Here is a 24,362-nt window from a genome sequence, read left to right as displayed (position 1 = left end):
TTCTTACCTTGATCCATATACCTGGAGGACCAGTTTCTAATTTAGAATTCTTAGACTTCTCAGGTTCTGTGCTACCACGTTCCAGTCAGTACCTTTGCAACCTCCAGCCTGCACGTTCTACTTCTGTTCATGCCCCTTTTAACCACCGCCCTTGGCTTCTAGGCATACACGCAGCCAGTGGCATCGTCTACCCTTGGAGACAGACCCAGGGAAGAGGGTTATCCAGGTCTTATCAAGTCCAGGAAGTGGACTTGGGTCATTTGGGCAAGGATTACCTGGGTCCCAAGTACCTGGAGCATGATCTAGACCTGAGAGGGGGTGGGGGCGGGCGTGTAGGCTCTGAGTCAGCCTCTCCCAGAACCCACAGACTGCTTGCCCTGTGGGGAGAGGAGGAGCTAGAGAACGGCCACAGGGCAGCTCTAGAGGAGGGGGTCTGGGAAGGCTTCTGGGAGGAGGTGACCCTTGAGACTTGAAGGCAAATAGGAATTAACTGTGTGAAGAATGGAAACTGGAAGGAAACTCTTTTCGGCAGAGGGAGCAGCATGTGCAAAGACCCAGAGTCAAGAAAGAACAGGACCGGGGTTTCCCTGGTGGCGCAATGGTTGAGAGTCTGCCTGCCGATGCAGGGGACACGGGTTCGTGCCCCGGTCCGGGAAGATCCCACATGCCGCAGAGCGGCTGGGCCCGTGAGCCATGGCCGCTGAGCCTGCGCGTCCGGAGCCTGTGTTTTGCAACGGGAGAGGCCACAACAGTGAGAGGCCCGCGTACCGCAAAAAAAAAAAAAAAACAGGATCTGGGAAGAGCAGGTAGTTGTAAATGGCTGAAGTACGGGTGCTTCTGGGGGGCTGCTAGGTGACGTGGTTGGAGAAGGAAGCAAGGGCAGATCACGAAGGACTTTGCTTGTGTGCCACGCCAGGGTGTTCGGTTTCTGTCCCAAAGCATGTGGAGAATTGCTGAAGGAGTGATAGCATCAGATACATATTTTATAAAGATGACTCTCGCAGATGGATTAGCTCTGGCAGACTAGTTAGGAGGGTATGGAAATCTATCTAGGTAAGGAGTCTAGGAAGTCTAAGTAAGACAGAAACGGATGCTCAGGAAGGACTTAAAAGGCCATTTTTAGGTAAACAAGGTAGGGATGCAGAAACAGCAGTGCCCAGGAGAACCTCCTGAGGTGATGGAAATGTTCTGTACCTGGGCTGTCCAGCGTGGCCTCCACTAGTCACCTGTGGCTGTGGAGCACTGTGGCCCGCGAGATTGAGGACTGGATTTTAAGCTGAATTTAAATAAAGATAAATAGCTATGGGAGTTCCCTGGCAGTGCAGTGGTTAGGACTCAGTGCTTTCACTGCTGGGGCCCAGGTTCAAGCCCTGGTCAGGGAACTGAGATCCTGCAAGCCAAGTGGCATGGCCAAGAGCAACCAACAAAAATCTCTTTGTCTGTCTCTGTCTGTCTCTGTCTCTCTCTCTGTCTCTCTCTGTCTCTCTCTGTCTCTCTCTCTCTCTATATATGGCTACATGTGGCTGGTGGCTCCCATATTGGACAGCACAGCTCTAGAAGGATTTCCAGGTTTCTGCCTTGAACAGCTCACGAGGTCCATGAGGACAGCAGTCCCCAAGGTGGGCTGCTTTTACATGTGTGGAGTCTGAGGACTTCGGAACAGCTGCCTAGCCCGCCCCTGGGTGCACTGCTCCTGTGCAGCCCGCTGCAGTGACAGTCGGCCAGAATGAACCCCATCGGACCCACCTGGGCGTGGCACACTGGGGCTGGGCTTTAAAGAAAGGACCTGGCTGCCACCTTGACCCTAGGGTGAGGGCTCTACAGTTGGAAGGATCTGATGCCTTACGAAGGGGGAGAGACTGCAAGCCCCTGCCTTCCAACCACGGCGGAGGCGGGTACTCCTTTGCAGTCCTCCTCGTCAGTTTGGCCTTGCTAGGGTGTGGCTGCCAGTCCTTTGGAAAAGTCAGACTTTTTCCACTTCTTTCTTTACTTCTCCCGAATCACTCATGTGTTGGGGAAAGTATACTTGTGAAGAAACTCTATAGGCCTTCCAGGGGCCCCCTCCAGCCTAGCCCCTGGCTCTGTCCTCCCCAGATGCTGCTGGAAAAGCTGAACGGCACCGTACCCTGCCTGCTGGACACCAGCACCATCCCTGCCGAGGAGCTGACCATGAGCACCTCGCGCTCAGCGGCCAACTCTGGCCTGAGTGAGAGCCTGGCCCCCAGCCCCCCCAGGACCTCCAATGGCGACACGCCGTCCCACCCCTATCACCGCACCTTCTCACCCCACTTCCACCACTTTGTGGAGCAGTGCCTTCAGCGCAACCCGGATGTAAGGTATGTCTGCTGGGCTGGGAGTGGGCTTTGTGGGGAGCCCAGGGGGCTCTGGAGTGCAAGGCCGGGTTTGAGAGGATGCCTCTGTCCTGTAAAAGTCTGGGTTCCTGGGACGAGTCCAGAGCCCCCTCGGCAGGAGGGGTTTGCTAGGAAGCCAGCCTGGGTAGCTCTGGCTGTTGTTTCTTGGTGAGCTGAGGGAAGGAGAGGGGGCACTTGAGGGTAAGGTAGAAGCAGCAGGACTGGGGAAATCCGGGCACAGGGCTGATGCTGGTCTCTCCTCCCCTTCCTCTACAGACCAAGTGCTAGCACCCTCCTGAACCATTCTTTCTTCAAGCAGGTACAGTAGCACTTTCCCAAGGCTCCCTGGTTCTTTTTCTTGCCTGTGGTTCCAACCACCCTCAGTCCCCTTAGCTTTGGGGTCTTTAGATATTCTCTCCTCCTCCGTTCAAATCAGAGAAATGACCATGTTTCCAAAGCCCCTTAAAGGCGCTGCTCCTTCCTCCCAGAGACTCGTGGCTCCAACAGCCCATCTGTCCCTGGGCCGTGGTCCCTTGCCCCATGATGTCCTGAGACTCAAAGCAACAGCATCCACACCCAACTCTCTCTCCTCCCCCAGATCAAGCGACGTGCCTCAGAGGCTCTGCCGGAGTTACTTCGTCCTGTCACCCCCATCACCAGTTTTGAAGGCAGCCAGTCTCAGGATCACAGTGCAATCTTTGGCCTGGTAACAAACCTGGAAGAGCTGGAGGTGGACGACTGGGAGTTCTGAGCCTCTGAAGAAGGTGCACATTCTCCATCCCAGGCTGCGTGAGCCTCCGGGACCCTTCCTGAGGGCTGGCTGCACTCCCACCCTCCTGGGGGCAGATTGAGCAGAAAGGACATTTCTGCCAGGAGTGTTGGCTGCTTACTGACTGGGAAAGAAATTCCTGGAAGGAAACTTTTTTTTTTTTTTTTACTGCTCCAAAGGCTTTTGAGACACGAGGGAATCCCAACAACCAGGGATTGGGAGGGGCCGGAAAGCTGACGTTCCCAGTCCTGTGAGCTCAGGTGACCTGACCTCTTCAGAAGGAATAGATGCTCTTCTGGCTGTGGCGGCTGAAGTCCAAGGCCAGGGTTTGACTCACCCACCCAGGGAACTGTGCGACTTCTTCCCACTCTGGCTCTCCTACCAGCCTAGTTGCGTCCTTCTCCCCTGCTCTCAGATCCTATAGGTCCAGAGGGGCAAGCAATAAGACTCCCCTCCCCTCGGACCTCTCCCTGATAACTGAAGGCAAGGGTATTGTTTCTTTATAAGCACTAGCTGAAGGCTAGGGCAGTCCATCCTCCTCCCCCTTTTTGCTTGGGCCCTGACACCTGAAACCTTCCCTTGGTTCATCTTTGTAGCTCATTCCTTTCCCACGAAGGGTCCATCTCACCGACTCCTGCTGGCCGCCTTGGTGCTTCCTCCAAGGGCCATAATTTTTGCCTAACCTGAGGGCCTGGGTCCTTATGCAGTGTTGGTTTCATCGCCAGAACAAATTAAAAGTTCCAGAGAATCCACTGGAGAGTGACATTGTTGTGTGTTGGCCATGCAGGCTCGGACGTGAGTCATTCCACCCCCGGTTCTGCCATCTGAGAGTGGTCCCACAAGTGCTTGTGGAAGCACAGCGGTGACTTCCTTCGTTAGCTAGACAGCCTCACAGCACACGTTTCTTTTAAAACCCATAATGGATTTGTCTCTTAACTATCTAACGTTGAGACGATTAATTTTAGCCTGTGGCCATCAAACTGCTTTGGGGCTGGAAAGGTCTGAGCACTGGTGACCGGCCTCTCTGCAGGACCACTTCTGGGCCACTGGAGCCCAGGCAGAAGAGGCTCACTTTTGTCAGGAAAGGCGGTGGACGGGGTTGTTTTGGAACAGGACTCAGCGTCTCCTCACCGTTGGGACTCATACTCAAAGAGCAGGTAACCTAAGACCCGGCCTCCGCCCTTCCTGTCGTCCTGGCTGGCAGCCAGGGAGTCCAGGCCAGGGGGTGATTCTCACCTCGGGCTCCTGCGTGTGCGTCCCAGCCTGCACGCGCCCCCCAGCCGGGCCCCTTCCCCCACCAGTCTCCCCAGGTGGGTGCCCCTCTCTAGCCTGGGTACTTCAAATGTCAGATCAAGGAAGTGCCCCTCCCTCTTTCCTGTAGCTGCTTTAACCCGTCAAATGCCCTCACTTTCCCTTTCCTCAGAAATTGTAACATCAGTTTTAAAAAGAAAAATAGAAAACCTCTTCCCCTGGGCAGTTACAGGGGTTGAGGGGAAGTGACTCGCACCAGCCGGGAGGGCGTGGGGAAACCTGAAACGGAGGGAGTGAGAAGGCCAGGTCACATTTATTTCCAGCCCTCTTGCCAGCTCGTTTTTTTTTTTTTTAAACCTCAAGTTCCCTTTTCTTAACACCCTCGGCAGCTTGTTTTTTTTCCCTCTGATCTGCTTGCTCCACCTTGCTGTCGGCGCCCCAAGGGCTGATTCTGTGGGGGCCGCAGCAGTTCAGCTGCGGGTCATCCTGGGCACGGCAGGGGGGCCTGAGGCACCAGCCAAGCGCTGCTCCTTGCACCTCAGAGAGCTTCAGGTTTCTTGCATCACCATAGCCCCCTTTGAGCATCTGACGACAGGTGTGGAAGCTTGGCTGGTAAAGATGCCTGTTAACAGTTTTAGAAGTTCTCACACACCCCATCCAGGGAGTTCGGGGGGCTGCAGCTCAACCCAAACGTAAAACTTCCTCCAGAGAGGGAGGGAGCCTGAGGGGAAGAGTGAAGCACAGCCTGGGTGCCCTGAGCGAGCCAAGGGAACACCCGGGGGCTGGGGATGCCTGCTGCCCCGCTCACTGTCCTGCCAGGTGAGCACGATGAGCTGTTCTGTTCCTGACAAGGCTGTGGGCCTCGCTGTTTAGCCACTAGTTCTACTCTTGCCATCGCACGGCAGCTATGCTTAGGGCTATGCTTCGTGAAACAGCTTCCAGCTGCGACCGGGAGGTGGCTTCCCTGTGCTCCCCGCAGAGCTGAGGCTCTACCCCACAAGTGAGTGATGCTCCCTGGGACCCTTAGTGCCGTGTGCCGGAGGAGCCCAGGCAGCCGGCTCGGCCTGGGGGGGGGGGAGGGGGGCAGTCAGGAGGCCTGGCCTTTCACGCCAGCCCTGCCGCTCCAGCTTTGTTACTTGAACGAGTCACTTTAAATCTTCAGGCCTCGCTCCCTGTGTCAAATGAGGTTTGGTTGAACCCAGGATTGCTTGTTTCAAGGATGGAGATCTCTTTCCCTGAAGGGGGTGCCGGCAGGGGCTGGGAGTTGGGGGGTGACGAAGCCCACAAAGTCCCTCCACAGAAGCGCTTTAGGACGGCAGCCTCTGGGCACCACAGCCGCAGGCTCCCGGTTTCCCTCTCTCCGGGGCGCCAAGAGAAGGCGCTGAGGGCTGGTGGCCGAAGCTGACCGAACACGGAGACCCCGGGGCCCTTCTGCGGCGCGGGCCAGACCGCGTGCCCGGCCGCGTGGCCAGACCGCGTGCCCGGCCGCCCCTGCCATCTTCCTCGGCGGCCATATGGGCGCGCGAGGCGCCCCTGGCGGCGGGAGGACGAGGCGCCCGAGGGGGCGTGGGAGCCGCACGGGGACGCTGGGCGGGCCTCCGGGGCGGCCCCCGCGGGTCCTTCGTGCCGCAGGGCCCACGGAGCGGGGAAATGGAGGCAGCGAAAGGCCCAGGCGCGCCGGGTTATCCTTTTCCGCCGCGAGGGCCTCGTCGGGAGCGCCATTTGTCCCGCGACCCCAGTCAGCTCCACCTGGACTCGCCCCTGGCCCGAGGCCTGCGGCGCGGGTCCTCCAGCTCCGGTCCCTGCCTCTGTCCGGAGCGGGCCGACGGGGCGGCCGGTTTCGCGAGGATGGTGGGCGCCAAGGCCGAGGGGCGGTGCGGAGCGCTGGGAGAGCGGGGTCGGCGCTGGGGGCAGACAAAGGCGGGGGACGCCGAGCAAGGGGAAGACAAAGCGCAGAAAGGGGGTCGGCGGCGGCGCCGGGGCCCCGGAGGCGGCTCCGGGCGCTGCGGAGCCAATGGGCGGGCGCGGGGCGGGGGCCGGCGGGGGCGGCGCCGTAATAAGGCGGCGGCGGCCGCGGCCGCTCGGGGACCACTGGCAGCGGCGGCAGCTCGTGCCCGCGCACTCCTCGCACCCGAGGCGTTCCCCGGAGACCGACTCCCGCCCCGCGGCCCAGGCCGGGGCCCGGTGAGACCCGCGGGCGGGCCAGGGGAGGGGCCGGCATCACGCTCGTAATCCGGGCGGCCCAGGTCGGGGCTGTGGGCGCGAGGGCCGCCGCCCACGGGGTCCCGACGCCGAGCGCCTCAACCCGTCGCGCTCGCCCGTGGCCCCGAGGCCAGCGTCCGCCCTCCGGGTCCGGCCTCCAGACAGAGGCGGGGCCGAGGTCTCCTCGGCTGGACCCGCGGGAGTCCCGGGTCTGGGTTCCGGTACGCGGGATCGGGACGGAGGAGCGGGGCGCGCGGGCGGCGGCTCGGCCGGGCGGGGCGGGCGGCTCGGCCCGCGAGCGCTGTCCAGGGGCTGGGTCGGCCGAGCGAGGAGCGCCCGGGCCCCCGCGCCTCGGCCCCGAGCTGGGGAGGGTCGGGCCGGGGTCAGGCCGGGGCAGCGGATTCTGGCCGCGCCTCCCCCCCGCCCCCCCCAGGACCCGCCCTCTCCTGACCTCCCCTCGCACCAGGCGGGGTCCTGGTCTGCGAAGCGCTCAGGCCGCTGCGCGGAGCCCCTCCCCCAGTCGCTGCCAGCTAACTGTTCTTTCCCCGACACATGGTTCCACTCAGGGACCCCTGCCCCCTGAGGAGCCGCGTGGGGGACGAGCGGGCCAAGGGGGAGGTGGGTGAGGGGCGGAAGTGGCAAGACCCAGAGCAACAGGAAATGACTTAGGGAAAGCCCCAACCGCGGCCCCCCAGCCCCTTGCCTGTAAACACCCCACCCCCACCCTGCGGGCTGGGGAAGGGCTTGTGGGGCCCTTTCAACCGACTTCCCCTTGCAGAACCCGGCGGGTGCCGCGGCTCCACACGGGGCCTCCATCGCCGCCAGTGAGCCATGTTCCAGACTGCAGGAGCCACCCAGGCCACCCCCTCCCACGTAGGTGCTCGGCCGGGTGGGAGGGCACTCCATTCCCGCAGGTGTCTGGCCTGAGGGTGAAGGCGTGCTGAGCGGCGTGTTTGCCTGTCTCCCTTTCCCTCCTCCTGACTGTCCCTGGGATCTGGGCTGGTGATGGTCTGGGGCCCTCCTCAGCTGACCCTGCCCCGCCTGCCCTCTCCCTCAGGAAGCCAAAGGTGGCAGTGGCAGCAGCGCGGTTCAGCGCTCCAAGGTAGGGCCCTGAGGCTGGGGTGTGCGGGAGGGCGGGCTGGTCGCTGGTCAGGCCCCTGATGGGGTCTCTCCCGAAACAGTCCTTCAGCCTTCGCGCCCAGGTGAAGGAGACCTGCACTGCCTGCCAGAAGACCGTGTACCCCATGGAGCGGCTGGTGGCCGACAAGCTCATTTTCCACAACTCTTGCTTCTGCTGCAAGCACTGCCACACCAAGCTCAGGTGCGCCCTTGCCCTACCCCCGCCCTGGCCTTCCTGACCTGACCCGACCCGACCCGACCCGACCTGAGCGCAGCTGTTCTGCTTCTACAGCCTGGGCAGCTACGCGGCGCTGCACGGAGAATTTTACTGCAAACCCCACTTTCAGCAGCTGTTTAAGAGCAAAGGCAACTACGACGAAGGCTTCGGCCGGAAGCAGCACAAGGAGCTCTGGGCCCACAAGGAGGTGGACCCCGGCACCAAGACAGCCTGAGGCCCCTCTCACCATCCACTCCCTCCTCCTTCCGTCGAGGGCCTGGAGCAGGCAGCGGGCAGGGTGGGAGAGACGTTGGACCGGGCCCCGGCGGGGTCAGGGTGGGAAGGGGATGAGGCTGTCTTGCTCGGGCAGAGGGTCTTGGGGGCAGGGCTCTGCTTCGGGATTCCTTCCTTCTCCCTCAGTGGGTGGGGGGGTTAGGGAACCAGGACTGGGCTTTGCTCACCGGCCCGCTTCCTGCTGCTTCCAGCCTACCCCACCTTACCCCACGGCCCCCTGGGAAGGCCCCCCAACCCAGCTTCCCTATCTAGGTGCCTTTTCTCCAGCAAGGAGTCAGCATGCCCCCCTCAGGGTCCCAAGCTCCCTCACTGCCACCCAGGGCCCTGTGTGGCCCCCACATCTCCCCATCTACCTCTGCCCTTAGCCTGGTCCTGAGCCATGGAGACTGCAGGAAGGTGAGCCAGGATGCCCCCTGCTGGGTCTCTCCAAATGCCCACCAGGACCCAGTGGGGGAGGGGAGGGAAAGTGGAAGAGCCCCGCCCTCCTCACCCCCCCCCCCCAGGCGAGGCAGGGCATGCCCATTAGGGCTTGGGACCATCCCACACCACGGAAGCAGCAGAAGCTAAAGCACCGGCCAGGCTGAGAGCCACAGAGACTGGTGGGGAGCTGGCAGGGTCACGTTCCCCTCTTCTCCCATTTCTGCCGGTTTTGACTGTTGTAATCAACCCTGTTTTAAACACGTTTCAACAGATCCTGACTGTGTATTATGTGGCCTGATGGGGGTTTTGTGGCAGGAAGGATACAGAGTCACCACACAGAAGTGAAGGGGGACAGGGTCAGCCCAAAGCACCCCTGGCCTTGATTGGTGGTGGGGGGCTGATGGTGATGGGTGTCAGGGGAATGAACACTGGGCAGCCTGAGAAAAGGGGGTGCGCTTCCCAGCCAGGTCTTCATACTGTCAAACCCAGAGTGTCTGATGACTGAACTCCACTTTGCCCCTCAGTCTGTGTTGCTTAAGGTCAGGCCGTCAGTGGGTAATGGTGCTGCGCCTCGCTGCACTTCAGTATGTTGGGGTACACGACAGAATCCTTTTGCTGAGTCGTCTGAGCCCCCTTTGCCCTGGAATGGTGGGAACCAGCAGATCCAGCAATTTGTATCAAAGGTCTCCTAGTCTCTGTGCCCTTTCCCCATCTGTCCTCTTCCTCCTGCTTTTTCAAGCTCCAGGGAATGGGGCAGCCGTGGTCACCATCCCAAGCAGTCTAAGGAGAAACAGCTCGTCTGCTCTTCTGAGGGGACAACAGTTTACAACAAACAAGGCAAGCTTGGAGGGCCTAAGATCCTCCCCTGCTCCCACCCCCACCCCAACAGAATACAGGCAGGATGTCTGGCTTGTCCTGCCCCAGACCCAACCATCCTGATTTCCCCCAACTGCCTGTGGACTATGTGACTTGGTGGAACAAGAGGGCAGACTCCTGGGGGATTTGCTACCTCCACCCCATATACGTCCTGAAGTTCCTAAGTGACCTCATGCCCATAGAACAGGGCAGGGAGCTGGGCCTCAAACTCCGAAGGCAGGTGGGCGGGCCACTGTGCTATGTTGCCCCTGGAAATGGCAGAGCTAACAGCAAGCAGAGTTGGCACCCCGAGCCTGGGTCCTCAGAGCGTGAGGAGGGCTGCTGAGAGCCTCACTTGGGGCAGGTCCAACGTCTGCACCAGAGGCCTCAGATGGGGACAAGGATGGTCCTTCTCTGCTCCGAGCTAAGCAACAGCAGCAGATAGCCATGGGGGAGCTATCAGAGAGGTGGCTCCTGGAGGTGCCCGATCCCTGCCCTGCAAGGATACGACTCAGGTGAGTCCTTCCCTGGGCTGGGAAGACCAGTGGATGCCACAAAGGTCCTGGAAACGGAGCCACATTGATACTTGGGTCAGGTGAGCTGACAGTGCCACCTCAGTGAGTCAGCTGTGGTAGAACCACCCTCGGCAGAGCTCCGAGGAATGGGGGGAAGAAAGGGAGCCACTTCTGAGCTAGCAGACTGGTACCAGCCAAGTCACACCACCCCAGGACCCCTCTTGGAGTCATTTCAAGTTCTCATCTGCTAAGGGAGGCAAGCTTGTTGCCAGGCGCCATACCCAGCTTCTCCCAGGTAGACACCTGTTCCCTCCACCCCCCCAACCAAAAGCACTGCCACAGGACCCCTTGGGTATAAATGATCCCTTTTATTGTAAGTAATGCACGACACTGGCCTGGCTTTGCACTGCAAGCCCTCGGTCAAGATATAGTCAAAATAACTATGGCTGCAGGTTCTTCTGCACGATCCACAATTCAGACACAGACACAGAGCTGGGGTGGGCAGGAGGGTGGTGGAGTGTGGACTGTCCCCAGCCCTGGCCTCTCCGTGTCGGGCTGGCCAAGGCTGACATACCCCACGGGTTGATGAGCAAGTGGTGGCAGGCCCTTCCCACAGCCAGCCTGGGGCTGCTAGGAGACAGCCCTTCAGATCCTTTGGGCCAGGCCATCCTAGGCCCCACAACTTTTCATCTGGATTATTTAATAAAAAAACAATAAATTAAAATTAAGCAACAGCTTGGTCCTGAGGATGCTGAGCCAGCATGTCCACAGTTTTTGGCACACAAAAAATCAGGGTCGTGGTTTTTTGGAGTGTAGGATTTGTTGGCTTGTTCGCAAATTCATTTTTAAAAACATTCCCTGTGCGGCAAGACCCCGGGGGGGGGGGTGGGGCTCTGTGAGAGCCTGAACCTGGGACACAGAGTCGTCTCATCTTGTCGGCACCGGCACCACGCCGTTTCCTGGCGGGGGTCAGGGACTGGGGGCGGGGGTGTGGGCCCAAGAAGAGTGCTACAGCCATCAGGACGGGGTCGTGGAGAGGCCGAGCTGCCGCTCGGCAGCTTTGGTCGAGGCAAGGGGCCAGTCCCCACCCTGGGCCAAGAGCCAAGGTGGAGGCAGGAGCACATGCTCACTGTCTTCAGAGCGCCCGCCTGGGGGTGCCTGACAGAGGCCCCTGGGGGAAAAGGATGGAAACAGGGGCCCAGGCCCAACTGGCACCGTGCAACACACATTCCTGCAAAACCAGCTGCTTTCATTTTCTCTTCTCTCTCTTGAGGCGTCCATCACCTGTAACAGTCTAGAATTGATATATATAAAAACCATCAAATATGATCTGAGATATAAATTAACAAGTACAAGGCCTCACATTACATGATGTGAAAAGGCTAAAAACAGCGATAGAAACTACATTCATAAAAGTGCATCGTCAACATACAACGAAGGCTTTGGCTTGTTCTGGTGCCCGTGGGGAAGTGGGCAAGGCTGGCAATGAGCTGCCTGGCGCTAATCCCCAGCTCCTTGGAGACACCCATCCCTGGGCACTGGCTTTTTTTTTTTTTTTCCTTTAATGACAACTCCCAAGGAAACTGGGTGTTGGAGAGGGAGGAGCTCTAGCAATAGGCACATTTTTGGAGGGGAGGGGCCGGAAGAAAGGACCAGCGCCCAGGCTGAGGTAAATAAGGCCAACTCTAAGCTGCTTGGAGATACTGGCTCCCTGACCCCTGCTGCCATTCCTCCCCCATAGGAGCAACAAGGGAAAGAGGCTGAGACCTCATGGGGATGAGCAAGGCTGGCCAAGGAGGAACAGAGCTTTGCAGTTTGGGATACAGTTGGTGGCATCATAGAGAGCTCTGGCCTAGCAGGTCGTAACCCGCAGACAGCCTGATACGACTCCCCTGGCTGCCCTGAACGGCCCACTCAGGGTAGCCAGCTGGCTCAGATGCCTTCACTGTGTTGTCCATCGTCCTTTCTGCCCCAGGAGGGGAACAGGTGCCAGGCCAGGAGCACAAAGGCCATGACCTTCAGCTCTTTCCAATCTGGCCCAAGGCCCAAGCCCAGAGCAGGGGTACTCAGAGCCCAGAGGGCACACGAAGTCTCCAGTTTAGAAACTGGGTACAGCATAAGAGTGACTCCAACTTGTAAAACAGAGACAATTGCATTGACAAAACTGGGTCTCCCTCTCAGTGGGGGCAGTTCCACATCTCAGGCCCCTGCTTGAGGGTGGGAGGGGGTCAGGGTCATGGGGGCAGGCAGGACAGGCTCCTCCTTCCCTGAATAAGGCAGCATAACATTTGCTTCATTCATCTTTGGTAAAGGAAAGGGACTGGCAAGCTGGCCTGGGGCTCCAGGGGGAGTGCAGCCCAGGCCTCCGCTTTCCATTGGCTGCGGGATGCTGGGCTTTACCTCAGGCGTGGGTGGGCTCATCCAGCCCAGAGATGCCCTGGTGGTCTCCAGACATGGGGAGGAGAAACAAAATAACACTCTGAATGAAAGTAACACTATTCAGACCCTCGTGTCCATCCTGTGCCCCCAGACTCCCGGGGGTCTGGTGCTGACCGTGGTGTCAGGACACAGTGCCGAGGACGGGGCCCACGGCGCCTCGCACGCTGTTGCTAGCCCCTTCCCCTCCAGGCTGAGCTTAGGATGCTGGAGCTTCAGGTCTGGCAGGCTGGGGGCTCCCAGTCCGTGAGGCTGCAGCCACCCTACCTGGCTCTGGGCCCCAGCAGCAGAAGGGCACAGACAACGCTGGCTGGACTGCAGCTCCATGGTCCACAGCCTTGCCTGGGAGAAGCAGCAATTTTGCTGAGCCCCACAGCAGCCCCTCGCCCATGCAGCAGGGGGCGGCCAGCAACAGCGTGGCCTTGAGAGCTCAGTACACGAGCTGTGCAAACTGGTGTGTGAGCAGCTCCTCGGCCGAAGGTCTCTGGCGGGCCTCCACAAAAATGCGCCTCAGGAAGTCCCGGCCGTGCTCAGAGATGTGGGAGGGCAGCTGAGGATTGGTGGGCTGGGTGGCAATCTTGAAAATGGCGGCCATGGCTTCATACTCTGCCCAAGGTGGTTTCTCTGTCAGCATCTCCACCACAGTGCAGCCCAGGCTCCTGGAGAGAGAACCCCAGTGTCACCCCCTCAACCCTCCCCAGGCTCCCAGCTGCCCTGCCCACTGTTGTGAAAGGAGGTGCCCTTCCCAGAACACACTGAGACAGGATGGGCCAAGCTGACGGTTGACACCCCTGTAGAGGGGTCCCCAAGGCCAGAAGAGGCTTCAAAGCCCCGTCAGCTTCATCCATGTGGGCTTCATCAACCTACACCCACCCAGGTGCTTCCTGACATTGGGGAAGAGAACCACTCTAGCATGTTCAGAAAGAGCTCTGAGATAACGGTATTAGTTCCTGTTGCTGCTGTAACAAATTACCACGAACCTAGTGGCATAAATTTATTATCATTTTGGAGGTCGGAAGTCTAAAGTGAGTCTCACTGGGCTAAAGTCAACGTATCAGTGGGATGGTTCCTTCTGGAGGCTCTGAGAGGAGAATCCATCACCCTGCCTTTTCCAGCTACTAGAGGCTGCCTGCATTCCTTGGTTCATGGCCCGTGCCTTGCGTCACTCCAACCTCTTGTTTCCTTCGTCACCTTTTACTGCTCACTCTGATATCCTGCCTTCCTTTTATAAGGACCTTTGTGCTTATACTGAGCCCATCTGGATAATCCAGGATCATCTCCCCATCTCAAAGTTCTTAATCTGCAAAGGCCTTACTGTCATATAAGGTTAACACAGGTACATTTACTAATCCTTTTGGCATTAGTATGTGGACATCTTCAGGGACCATTATTCATCCCACCACAGTAACATTGTAAGAGGAAGTGATGCTCTCACAACTTTCAGGCCCTTTCAGAGGATGGACATGAAGTTAGGCAGAGCAGATGCAAGCCACCTGAGCACGAGGAGGGAGCGCAAGCCTGCTGCTGTTTAGAGACAGATCAGGCCTTCAGATTGGATCCCAGTTCTTTCAGGGATTTAGCAAACATCAGGGATGTCTTCCATGGCCTAAGTTCTCAGTGGTAACAAAACAGTTGCTATTCAGAGTTAAAACACAGCGCATCTGCTGTATGTACTGCTGCAGGCACCACCACCTCTGCCCACACGGAGCCTGCAACCTGGCCTCGCTGGCCAGAGGTGAGTTCTCACTCCCTCCTGCCACACTGCAAAGCCCCCAAGCCTCATTTCTAAGTTGGAGCCGCTACAGCCCAGACAGGGAGATGGGGTCCCAGCACGTCCCCAGTGCTCACCACACGTCTGCCTTCCTTCCGTAGCCCTCACCGCTGATCACCTCAGGGCTCATCCAGTAGGGTGTGCCAGTGACCGAGCGCATGCCCGTGCCTGACATGCAGATGGTCTGCAGGCGCTTGCTGGCCCCAAAGTCCCCCAGCTTCACATTCCCAGCAGAGTCTCGGAGGATGTTGGCTCCTAAGGCATGAAAGGGCAGAGGCTGCAACCCTGGACCCCTGGGCACTTTCCACGATCCTCCCTCTGTCTCTCCCTCCCAGGTCAAAGGGCTGCTGGGGAGGATGGGGGGCTACCATGAATTAGACATGACCTGCACAGAACAAACAGGCTAGTGACGGGAAGCCTCAGCCCTACAGCACCAAACCGTCATCACTATGGCCAACATCTGCAGAGCACTTCACAGTATTTTCCCAAATTGCTTAACTGATCTTCATGCCAATCCCCCAAGGAAGCAATTAGGGTTCCACTTTTCAGAAAGTTCAAAATGACCGGGTCGAAAGTTCCCAAGTAACTAGGTCACGGGGACCACACAGCCTGCCCCTGCTCACCCTTGATGTCCCGGTGAACAATCATGTTACTGTGCAGGTAGGACATGCCCTCCAGGATCTGCCGGGTGTATTTTCGGGTCACACTCTCTGTCAGAGCTCCGTAGGCCTTCAACTGGTCTTTCACTGAGCCCTAAAGCCACAGGAGTCAGAGGGAGTCACTGCAGGAAGGTGGTGGGAAGGGGCAAGGCTACTTCCAGCCCCCGGCATTTGGCGAAGGAGTGATTCTTCTGATTCCCATTTGTGATGTGCCAGGCACTTTGCTAGGGGCTGTCAGGCAGCTTGGAGAAAAGTCTGAGACAGTCCCTTCCTTAAGCAACAGATGACCCAAATCCAGAAGGGAGGTCTGTCTACTCTAGGTAAAGGCGCTACTTACTGGACAGTGCAGCTGCCCTGTAAGCCTCAGGTTAGGGTAGCCTGGGACATTTCTCATCCCACACCATCACTGCAGCCAGACGCAGGGCCTGCTGACTCCAAGTCCTGCCACTGCCTCACCTTCCCCCCTGAGCCTCTGGAGTCTCAGGTAATCAGACCCATGTCAAAGGGACCCCTCCTCCACAGCCCACAGCCCCAGGAGAGGTCCTCTCTTGCGTGTCCCACATGCATCAGGGGCACATACCCCCGGCATGTACTCCATGAAGATGGTCAGAGTCTTCTCGGCACGGTCCCGCAGGCAGCCATAGTACTGCACTATGCGCTCGTGCTGCAAGTTCTTCAGCAACTGGATCTCACACTCCAGTGCACTCACCTCCTAGGGGAGAGGCCCAGTGGTCACCTAGGCTTTCAGGGCCCTGGTTCTACCTGCCTAGGATCAGCTCAGCTTGCCCTAGTCAGTGGCCTCAGAGGAGTCTGTCTGCCTTGGGAACTTCAGCTGGAGAAAAGGGGGGACTCTCTCAACTGTTTGGCCCTTGTCCACAATGCTGGCTAAGCCTTGGGATGGTGGCACTCCCATGCTGGAAGACAGCAGACAGTGGGGTGGGAGACGGGTTTGTGGGGGCAACTAAGCAGTTTAGATAACTGCTGTATTTATCCACTCAAACTGGAATGAAGGTCACATCCAAAGCTAAGCTCCAAAGACAGGCTCCTTCCTGGTCTGAGAGCTGGGAGACAGAGGCATCTGTTTGGTGAGGGTGGGGCAGGTACTGCTCTTTGTAGCACTGGCCATCACCTCCCAGTTTGGGTTGCTTGGTACTTTGGCACCAACTCAGTTCCTCATACCCAATCTCTCCCCTGGGCCAGGGTCAACAGCAAGGGAGCCTGGGAGGAAGAATGATGGGAGAAGCAACCTGTAGCATCTCGAGCAATTTGTGCAACGCGACAGGTATTTTCTTGAGAGGGAGGAACTGGAAGTCAGACCATGGGGAAGGCAATACCTTGCTTGTCTCAGGACTGTCTGGGTCAAACTGGACCTGCTTGGAAGCAAGTTCTCGTCCTGTGTCCACATCATAGCACAGATAGACCCTGCCAAAGGCACCCTGGCCCAGGAGCTTCCCCCGGCGCCAATTGATGGGGGCACTGGGAGCTACAGGAGAACAGAAGGAAAGAGCATTAGAGTTCGTGCACTTAGTTACCGATATCCTGCCTCATCCTACAGAGGCCCGAGCTGCCCCCTCACCCGGCATCATCACATCTCTCAGCATAGCATCTCCACGCCCATCTGGAACAGGCTCAGTGCCCTGGTCAATCAGACCTTAAGGCCCAAGGCCTGAGAAGCAGAGGATTGGCTAAAATAGTGGTTAAATGTTCATCTGAATTGATTAAATACCTTCATACTTCCAAGGCCCCCAAATATCTCATTATGTCAGGGATTAAGGAGACTGCTCTTCAGTTTAAACATGGAGAAACTAAAGGCCAGAGAGAAGTGCTTGTCACACAACAGTGGAGTGAGGACTAAGGTCCAGGGGATCTGCTGCCCACCCTCGGGCTCTTCCACTGGGTGCGGATGGGCCAGAGCTGCCAACTGCTGAGCCAAACAGCCCCAGTGGACCCGCTGGCCTCCCGCCCTGCAGCTGGTCTGAGCATCCCCTGGGCAGCCTCCACCTGGCCAGGGCCCACTCCTCACACTTGGTTGGCACGTTCCTCTCCTGCACAGAGAGGGCGTTCTCACTGTCCGCACTCCGCAGGCGCCCTCGGGGGTCCAGGTACTGCACCGCCAGGCCCATGTTCTCGCCATTTGTGCTCAGGGAGCGGCTGGAGGGCACCAGGGTGAACAGGTTGCCTTGATGACGCCGTATTCGGGGAAATGTTCTTCTGCCTGAAGGGTTGCAGGGCCAGAATAGAGCAAGTCAGACCCCTGGCCACAGGCTGAATGTGCAAACCGGGCCATAACAGCAGCTCCAGTCGGGTGAGCTCTCCAGAACCCATCTGCCCTCCCACCTGACTCGTGCCAGAATGGCTAATGTCTCAAGCATCCTGAGAATCAGGACAAAAGCAGGAATTAGCAAGCAGCCAGATGGTTTAGGGAAACCTAGCCAAAGCGAAAGCATAGGGCTGGCCCCTATGTCCTACGTCACTCGCAGGGCCAATCCACGGCTGATCTATTTTCCTTGGCATTCTAACCCTAAACCTCTGAGGAAGCTCCATTCCGTTTGCTGCATGAGGCAGAAGGGGGCGTTGGAGAGCTGGCGCCCTGGAGCATGCTGTGCACTCAGACAAAGGACAGAGTTCCCAGAGGCAGCATCAGTCTACAAATACCAGCCTCCCCCCACCCTTTTTTAACCCTGACTCTACTGCCTCAAGCCTGGGCACAGTTCCTCAGGAATAAAGGGAACATGGGGCCTGGAGTACCTGGGCCACCCGCTCCAGTGGCTTTAACCACATCCCTTTTGAGGTGGCCAGCAGGGGGCAGGGTGGAGGCACACTCACCGTCATTGTAGTCCTTGTGGTGCACGGACACATGGTAGCGCCGGGGGTAGGTTCCACCTTTGACCCCTTTGTCATAGAGCTGAGTTTCCCGATCTGAGTAGGAAAGAGGAATCACTGGCTTCTCGACAGGCCAATGTTAGTGATCCATTTAAGCCTCTAGGTCACCTGAGGCCTCAGAGCAGCAAGCCCGAGGAGAATTAAAATACAGCCCTGGCTTCTCTTCCCAACTCAGCCATCAAAAGCAGACTGCCTGCAGCCCCACCCGGACACCCCGCAGTGCTCACCCAGGCTCTGGAGAACTCACCCGAGAATTCCTGTCTGTTGTCTGGGAAGCTCTGGGCTCGGGACATTCGCGATTTCCGGAAGGATGGGCTAGAAAAACAAAATGAATCACAAAGTAGACTTCAGGGTACCTCCAAAGCAGCTCAACAGGGCAGAAGAGAGGATACTCACACAGACTGCTTCTCCTAGCTCCTTCCCACACATGTCATTGCATGGTAGGAAGCAGAGTTGGAGAGAAACAGCCCTTTTCTCAGCCTACTACTTTCTCTTCACTAGTCTGAGGCCCACATCTGACGGGACCCTGAATAATGAAGCCCTCCAGTGCTACCGACCTCCACCCTGGCTGCACAGTGCTTTATCTTACCCTTCCCTCCCACCTTGGTGACAGGGGAAGAGCTGCACAAAGCCCCTTGCCCAGCGCAGTAATAAAGATAGCAACAGCATCTTCCTTTCAGAGTAATCACCACCGTCCCATTTTAGAGACGTGGAAAACAGGAATAGAGAGGTTAAAGGGCTTGTCCAAAACTATTCAACTAATATTTGGTGGAGCTGGGTCTATATGGCTCCAGATCCCATGAAGGGAAGATGAAAGCTCTGACCTTAGGTTACGCTGGCCCTCAAAGAAGTAAAGTCCAGGTCACTGAGTCTGACTCCCAAGGAGAAGAAAACAAAGCATTGGAGGGACAGAGGAAGAATTCAAGAATCAAGTGAGTTATCTTTCCCAGCATCCACCTGAACGGTTCTTTCCCTCATGTGAGAGTGCCTTTGGAAAAGGTCATAGGTCAGCAAAAACTCTCAAGGCAGTGATGCAGGGGCTGTCCCCTACTTCCCAACTGCTAGACCTTCTGTGGTCCTGTCCCACAGCTCCCCTCCCCCACCAGCGTGGCCACAAGGCTTAGAAGAGAGTTCAAAGCCAGAGTCAGTTCCTGTCCTGGCAGAGCTGTCAGTTTGCAGCAGCAACTCTGGCACTTTCACCTGTGCCTTCTTACTCTTTTTTTTTTTTTTTTTGCTGTACGCGGGCCTCTCACTGTTGTGGCCTCTCCCGTTGTGGAGCACAGGCTCCGGACGCGCAGGCTCAGCGGCCATGGCTCACGGGCCCAGCCGCTCCGCGGCATGTGGAATCTTCCTGGACCGGGGCACGAACTCGTGTCCCCTGCATCAGCAGGCAGACTCTCAACCACTGCGCCACCAGGGAAGCCCTGCCTTCTTACTCTTTTGGTTGGAAAGCAAGCCTAAAATAAGGCTGCAGATTGGATGCCAATAAGCAACTGTGACTGTTCTATGATACCTAGAGGGGAGACCACGCTCAGCAGCTCACAGGTCTGTTAGGAGAGACACGGTACAGATCCAGCCATGGTCACAAGGTGATTACCCATGTGAGCAATTAATCAGTTACAAAAAGAAAAGAAAATCCCCAGAACTGTTCCTTAGCCTCTGACCACAGTCCTAAGCCCAGCTGGATGTGGTCAAGCTTATTATGCTCTTGGGCATAATAAGGTCAAGGAGAGAGACTGGCTACATCAATGATAGATATGCCAAAGCCACCAATGATAGGTGGCCAATGATAGGTGCCAAAGCCACCTCCAAACACCCCCGCTGACGGGCAAATCAGCTCCACAGAACCACGTGGTGTGTGAAGGATGACGCTTGTTGCCTCCCAAAGTGTAAGAACAAGATTACACACCAAGCATGCAGTGTGGTAAGCTAGGCAGTCTGAATATCTTGCTTTCTGGTTTTTATATCCCAGTTTCTTACTCCACCAGAAAGACTTGGAGAAAAAAAAAAAGAAAGTAAACCCAAAGGTGATAATTCAGTTTTGTCCCCCAAGCAATGAAGGCTGAAGGTTGTCCAGATCTCAGCAATGAGGCTAAGGGTACAAGGGCAGCATGTGTTATGTGGGAAGTCAAAACATGTAAAGTGCTTGGAACAACAGAGCAAGCATTTAACACATGTGAGCTGCTATTATAACGTACTACATTCATCTAATTATACAAACATAACATTCTCCCTGTTTGGAAAATTAAGGAGAGGGCTAGGAATGCTAGCGAAAGGTTTCTTTCCCAGAAGCATGACGTTTTAACCATGGGTCTGCAGACCAATGTGCAGTTCAGGGACACACACACTAGCTGACTCCATTTCCTCAGCTCATCAGTTCCAAAAATGCCTATGCACTAACCCCCGAACCAGCCACAGTCTCATACCTGTCTGCGGACCTGTCCAAGGATTGGCAGCTTCCTGACAAGGAATTTTCAGCACTGCTCAGGGGATCCAGCATCTGCAAGGCAAGTCATACAATAAAACCCCAGCCCCAATCCCAGCCAGGTGACCCAGCCAAGGCCAGCAAATGGTCCTTTTTCTTTTCCAAAATATGAAAGTGCCCTTTCTCCGCCAGGGCAGTGGGAAGAATGGTTAGGAAGGTACCATTCTCCCCCGCAGTCTGAAAGGCAAGTTTCCAGGAGTGAGAAAAATGCCTGGCTGGCATCCCAAGGAGCCCTGCCAGGAAAGCAAAGCAGAGACGCTGCTTCTCTTGTTGACATTTTCTTGGCTTGTGAATGCTGGAGCCTGGTGCTGGAGATGGTCCTACCCTGCAGAGGCTTCCAGTGCATTTGGGTGGGACCATAATGCTTCTGTTTACACTCCACAATTTATAATTTAAAATTCATAATTTTATTGCCCTCATTTCACAGACAAGCCACTGCAGGTCTAGAAAGGTTAGGAGAATTGTCTGAAGTCATGAAACTAGTTAGTACACAGCTGACACAGAACAAAAATTTCCCAGTTCCTCGTTCTCCTGCAGAGCCAGTAAGTATCTATGTAAGTTAAAATGTTTCTCTGGCCCTTGGTCAAATGCAGTAACAAAAAGCCTTCAGGTTAGCTTTTTCTCCAACTAATCTCCCCTTCATTTTGCCTATGGGGGGTATTCACTACCAGAGAATTTATTATCTGAGATCCAAAGTTAAACATTACATAGGGAAGCAGAGTATCAGAACCATGAAAATTCATGAACAACTTTCATAAAATTGGTTTCCCTCTCAAATTATCTCTTCCCATTTAATGCTGGAGTCCACCTCACCCATACTGTCACTCATATATTGTCATATATGATTTTTTTTAAACTGCCAATCAAGGCAAATTAATTGAAAAGTAAAATCCCCAAAATCTTGATAAGGATATAGGATTTCCCCAAGAGGATAAAACCAACATGGGAAAGAATTGCTCCCAAACCATAAAGTGCATATTTGGCAAAGTTAGATCAGATAACAGAAGAAGAGAGAATGAGCAAGTATAACAACATGACAGGTGTGACGAAGGAGGAAGAATACCAAAGGTTCAAGAAAGGCCTGTGGAAAATACACTGAACCCCGTGAAGGCTTCTGTAAAAAAAAAAAAAAGGAGCCTCTTTAGGACAGTGCTGCAGAAGTCAAAGAGGAAGTGAAGGAAGTTATGTTGTGCTAGTAAAATTTTTGTTAGAAAAATTAAGCCAAAAAAAATTAGCCTGAATCATGCTTTGTTCATTCTAAAAATTAGCAAATAGATGCAACTATTACTCAAATCTGATTAAAGAAAAAACAAAATAAAGTTATCTTAGTTTCATTTTTCAAGAAAGTCCCAGTTGGATACTCTTTCACTATATACTATGCTGTTTTGGTCTCTGTTAAGTGGATTTATCTTGAATGGCCCATTAGCAGCAGCAATTCTCTTTAGCTAAAGAGGCGGGCACTGGGGAAGGACCTAGGCATTCTCCTGCTTCCTTGGCCTCTTTCTAAAAGTCTATCCTCACTACAAGTCTAATACTCCCATGCTTTCCAGGGCCAGGCAGGTAAAGAAGTAAAAGGACCAGGATATAGGACCATGGGGAGGGATAGAAAGCAAAGGCAATCAAACTCATTAGCAAAGTCACCCCTAGTACAGCTGATGTCTGGAAGCACTCTGGTTAGAGAAAATGGAAAGGATGGTCAGTAAGATATCCAAGAAGGGACTCTGCAGCTAAAAGCACTCTAGGTCACTGTTCTAAACATAAATTTACCTGGAAGGCAGGACTGTAGAAGAGAGAAGAGGCAGTTTAAAAATGCTTCTCATAGCCTATATAGTTTGAACAATGCTACACAGAGATTAGCTATTGAGGGGAAGAAAAGTTGTAAGAATCAGTTTTAGGAAAAAGAAGTTACAAGAATCAGGTTTTTTTTGGTAAAATCCCCCATGTGATGGTGCTGGCCTTCTACTGGATGCTTTTACCCTTAAGAAATTTCCCCTCTCAAGATCAAATCCCGAAAGTTTATAAGACAGATCTTTTTCTTGCAATCAAAGCAAGCTCATTGAAAAAACTTCAGAATGAAGCCAGAGATCTCATTCTTGCTGAATTCACTAAGCCAAAGTGCCATTTTCATCAAGTGGGCCACAAGTTAAAAAAGCTAGCCATTAAAATGGGTAAGCCATTGTGGTAGACGCACCCTAGGATGTCCTCACTCCACCCCACCCCAGTAAGTCAAAGCCTTGCATATAACCCCCGCCTCTTGAGTATAGGTAGAACTTGTAATTTGCTTCTAGTCAATAGACTATGGCAGAGAGGATGGATTTTCGTTGCCGCGTGCGGGCTTTCTCTAGTTGCAGTGAGCGGGGGCTAGCTACCCTTTTGTTGCAGTGTGCGGGCTTCTCACTGCGGTGGCTTCTCTTGCTGTGGAGCACAGGCTCTAGGCGTGTGGGCTTCAGTAGTTGTGGCACATGGGCTCAGTAGTTGTGGCTCCCGGGCTCTAGAGCGCAGGCTCAGTCGCTGTGGCTCACGGGCTTAGTTGCTCCGTGGCATGTGGGATCTTCCCGGGCCAGGGCTCAAACCTAAGTCCCAGGCATTGGCAGGCGGATTCTTAAGCACGGCGCCACCAGGGAAGCCTGAGACTTCATCTTTGCAGACCAGAGCAAGAGATTCTTCTGCTGGCCTTGAAGAAGCTACCATATTTTGAGAGGGCCACATGGCAAGGAACTGCAAGTGGCTCCTAGGAGCTCAGAGTGGCCCCTGGCCGACAGCCAGCAAGAAAACAGGGACCACAGTGCTACGACCACAAGAAACTGAATTCTGCCAACCACCATGTGAACCTGGAAGGGAACCACAAGCTTCAGAAAGAAATGCAGCCTGGCTGACACTTGAGTGAAGCCTTGTGTGACCCTGAGTGGAGAACCCAGCTAAGTCATGCCTGGATTCTGGGCCCAAGGAAACTGTAAAATAATAAATGTCTGCTGTTTTAAGCTGCTAAGTTTGTGGTTGTTTTACTTCGCAGTAGATAACTAATACAGCTGTCTACTATCATAAAAGTCCACCCAAAGGAGACAGTCCTGCTTTGGACTGCTATACTCGTTACCTTTCATTAAGAAATAGCAAAACTAAAATCTGGTTGAAATGCAAAACAAAATCTGTTTAGGACTGGTCACATGTTAAAACTCTGCTGAAATGACAGGTCGTTGTAAGGAAGTATACAAACAGCGGAGTGGTGTTCTGCAGGGAGACCAGTGAGAGGACCACGGAAGAGGAAGAATCTGTCAAATGCACATGCAGCACCAAGGAGGCTAGGCAGCTTAGATTCTGTCTTTGGTAGAAATGGATATTTGGCCCCTAGAAAGGAAAAATTCATATTTTGGCAGGCCTGGTTTACAAAAAAGCTACTGGATAGGACTCAAGTCCCTCACCTACACACCATGCCCACTGAGAACTCCCCCTGCTAAGCGTGGTCTGACACGTCCCAAGACACACCCCAGCCCCAAAACCCCCATCCCCAGACTATACTCACGCACTGCTCGCTGGTCTCTGGGATGAACTCCCCCTCGCTGTTGATGCTGGTGTAGGACCCCTGTCGGGCAATCCGCTGCTGCCGCTCAGGCACGTAGCCAGGGGGAGGCGAGCTTCGGCCGGGGTTCTGGGAGCCTAGAGCACAGAAACACGACCTTTGACTGCAGAGCCAGGACCTGCAGCCTGAGAGGAGCAGACTTAGGGCCAGCTCAGACAAAGCATCTGCTTGGTGGTAGAGAGCTGGTTTGGCTCTTTGAACATCCTGGAGGAGAGGGAGGGCCTAACAAAGTGCTGAGGTTGAAGGAAACTTCCTGAGCCAGGCAGCTCCTCCCCCAATCCAAGGACCTCAAGAAGGAAGAAAAATACTTAAGAGAAAAGTTAAAGAATGGTGGGTAGCGTTGCTCTTTGAAAGATAGTCTTTAAGGAGTTTTAAACTATTATTTTCAATGTCCTTCAAGAAACTCACTCCTTCATTCTTCTTCACGAAGTCACTCGGTCAGAATACAAGGATCATGTGGTTCGTAGAGACGCTATTTTAATGAATTCGCCACCGAGAGCACTTGGTGCTCCAATCTCTTGTTGGAGGCATCAACCCATACTCTCTCCAAGAACCACT

General features: G+C 55.3%; 3 protein-coding genes across 24 annotated transcripts in view; 2 read left to right on the top strand and 1 right to left on the bottom strand.

Moving 5' to 3' along the window:
• The window catches only part of STRADA (STE20 related adaptor alpha), a 29,707-nt gene extending 25,835 nt beyond the window's left edge, over positions 1-3,872 (top strand). For 18 of the 19 annotated variants that reach the window (XM_067716676.1, XM_067716681.1, XM_067716672.1 and 15 more), the window contains 3 exons: positions 2,095-2,336; positions 2,628-2,670; positions 2,950-3,872. In XM_067716676.1, the coding sequence (XP_067572777.1) occupies positions 2,095-2,336; positions 2,628-2,670; positions 2,950-3,102 (438 nt within the window). In that variant the 3' untranslated portion in view covers positions 3,103-3,872. The other variant, XM_067716678.1, reaches the window with a different exon arrangement.
• Positions 3,873-6,423: 2,551 nt separating this feature from the next.
• On the top strand, positions 6,424-8,893 carry LIMD2 (LIM domain containing 2). Of its 2 annotated transcripts, none has more exons than XM_067716358.1 (5): positions 6,424-6,555; positions 7,352-7,446; positions 7,631-7,675; positions 7,755-7,894; positions 7,985-8,893. In XM_067716358.1, exons 2-5 carry the CDS (start codon positions 7,405-7,407, stop codon positions 8,142-8,144), a joined length of 387 nt encoding a protein of 128 aa, XP_067572459.1. In that variant the 5' UTR covers positions 6,424-6,555; positions 7,352-7,404; the 3' UTR covers positions 8,145-8,893. The 2 variants fall into 2 exon arrangements, with proteins under 2 accessions (XP_067572459.1, XP_067572460.1); XM_067716359.1 differs by lacking the exon at positions 6,424-6,555 and adding an exon at positions 6,651-6,794.
• A 1,453-nt stretch (positions 8,894-10,346) lies between these two features.
• The window catches only part of MAP3K3 (mitogen-activated protein kinase kinase kinase 3), a 62,457-nt gene continuing 48,441 nt past the window's right edge, over positions 10,347-24,362 (bottom strand). For all 3 annotated transcript variants that reach the window (XM_067716356.1, XM_067716355.1, XM_067716357.1), the window contains 10 exons: positions 23,748-23,881; positions 20,169-20,242; positions 17,990-18,057; positions 17,686-17,778; positions 16,883-17,074; positions 16,194-16,342; positions 15,440-15,571; positions 14,824-14,953; positions 14,278-14,455; positions 10,347-13,088 (listed from right to left, as the gene is read on the bottom strand). In XM_067716356.1, coding sequence (XP_067572457.1) covers positions 12,860-13,088; positions 14,278-14,455; positions 14,824-14,953; positions 15,440-15,571; positions 16,194-16,342; positions 16,883-17,074; positions 17,686-17,778; positions 17,990-18,057; positions 20,169-20,242; positions 23,748-23,881 — 1,379 coding nt within the window. In that variant the 3' untranslated portion in view covers positions 10,347-12,859. The remainder of the gene's footprint in view (positions 13,089-14,277; positions 14,456-14,823; positions 14,954-15,439; positions 15,572-16,193; positions 16,343-16,882; positions 17,075-17,685; positions 17,779-17,989; positions 18,058-20,168; positions 20,243-23,747; positions 23,882-24,362) is intronic.

The sequence above is a fragment of the Pseudorca crassidens genome, chromosome 19, assembly GCF_039906515.1.
Source record: "Pseudorca crassidens isolate mPseCra1 chromosome 19, mPseCra1.hap1, whole genome shotgun sequence".
NCBI classification, from domain to species: domain Eukaryota; kingdom Metazoa; phylum Chordata; class Mammalia; order Artiodactyla; family Delphinidae; genus Pseudorca; species Pseudorca crassidens.
The sequence above is the reverse complement of the archived record's forward strand: the minus strand, read 5'-3'. Positions and strand labels throughout refer to the sequence as shown.

Bases quoted from the DNA above. Each gene is read 5' to 3' on its own strand.
- LIMD2 (XM_067716358.1), top strand. From the start codon at position 7,405: ATGTTCCAGACTGCAGGAGCCACCCAGGCCACCCCCTCCCAC. The intron at 7,447-7,630 runs GTAGGTGCTCGG...CCTCTCCCTCAG, and splicing joins CCCAGGCCACCCCCTCCCAC to GAAGCCAAAGGTGGCAGTGG. The intron at 7,895-7,984 runs GTGCGCCCTTGC...CTGCTTCTACAG, and splicing joins CACTGCCACACCAAGCTCAG to CCTGGGCAGCTACGCGGCGC.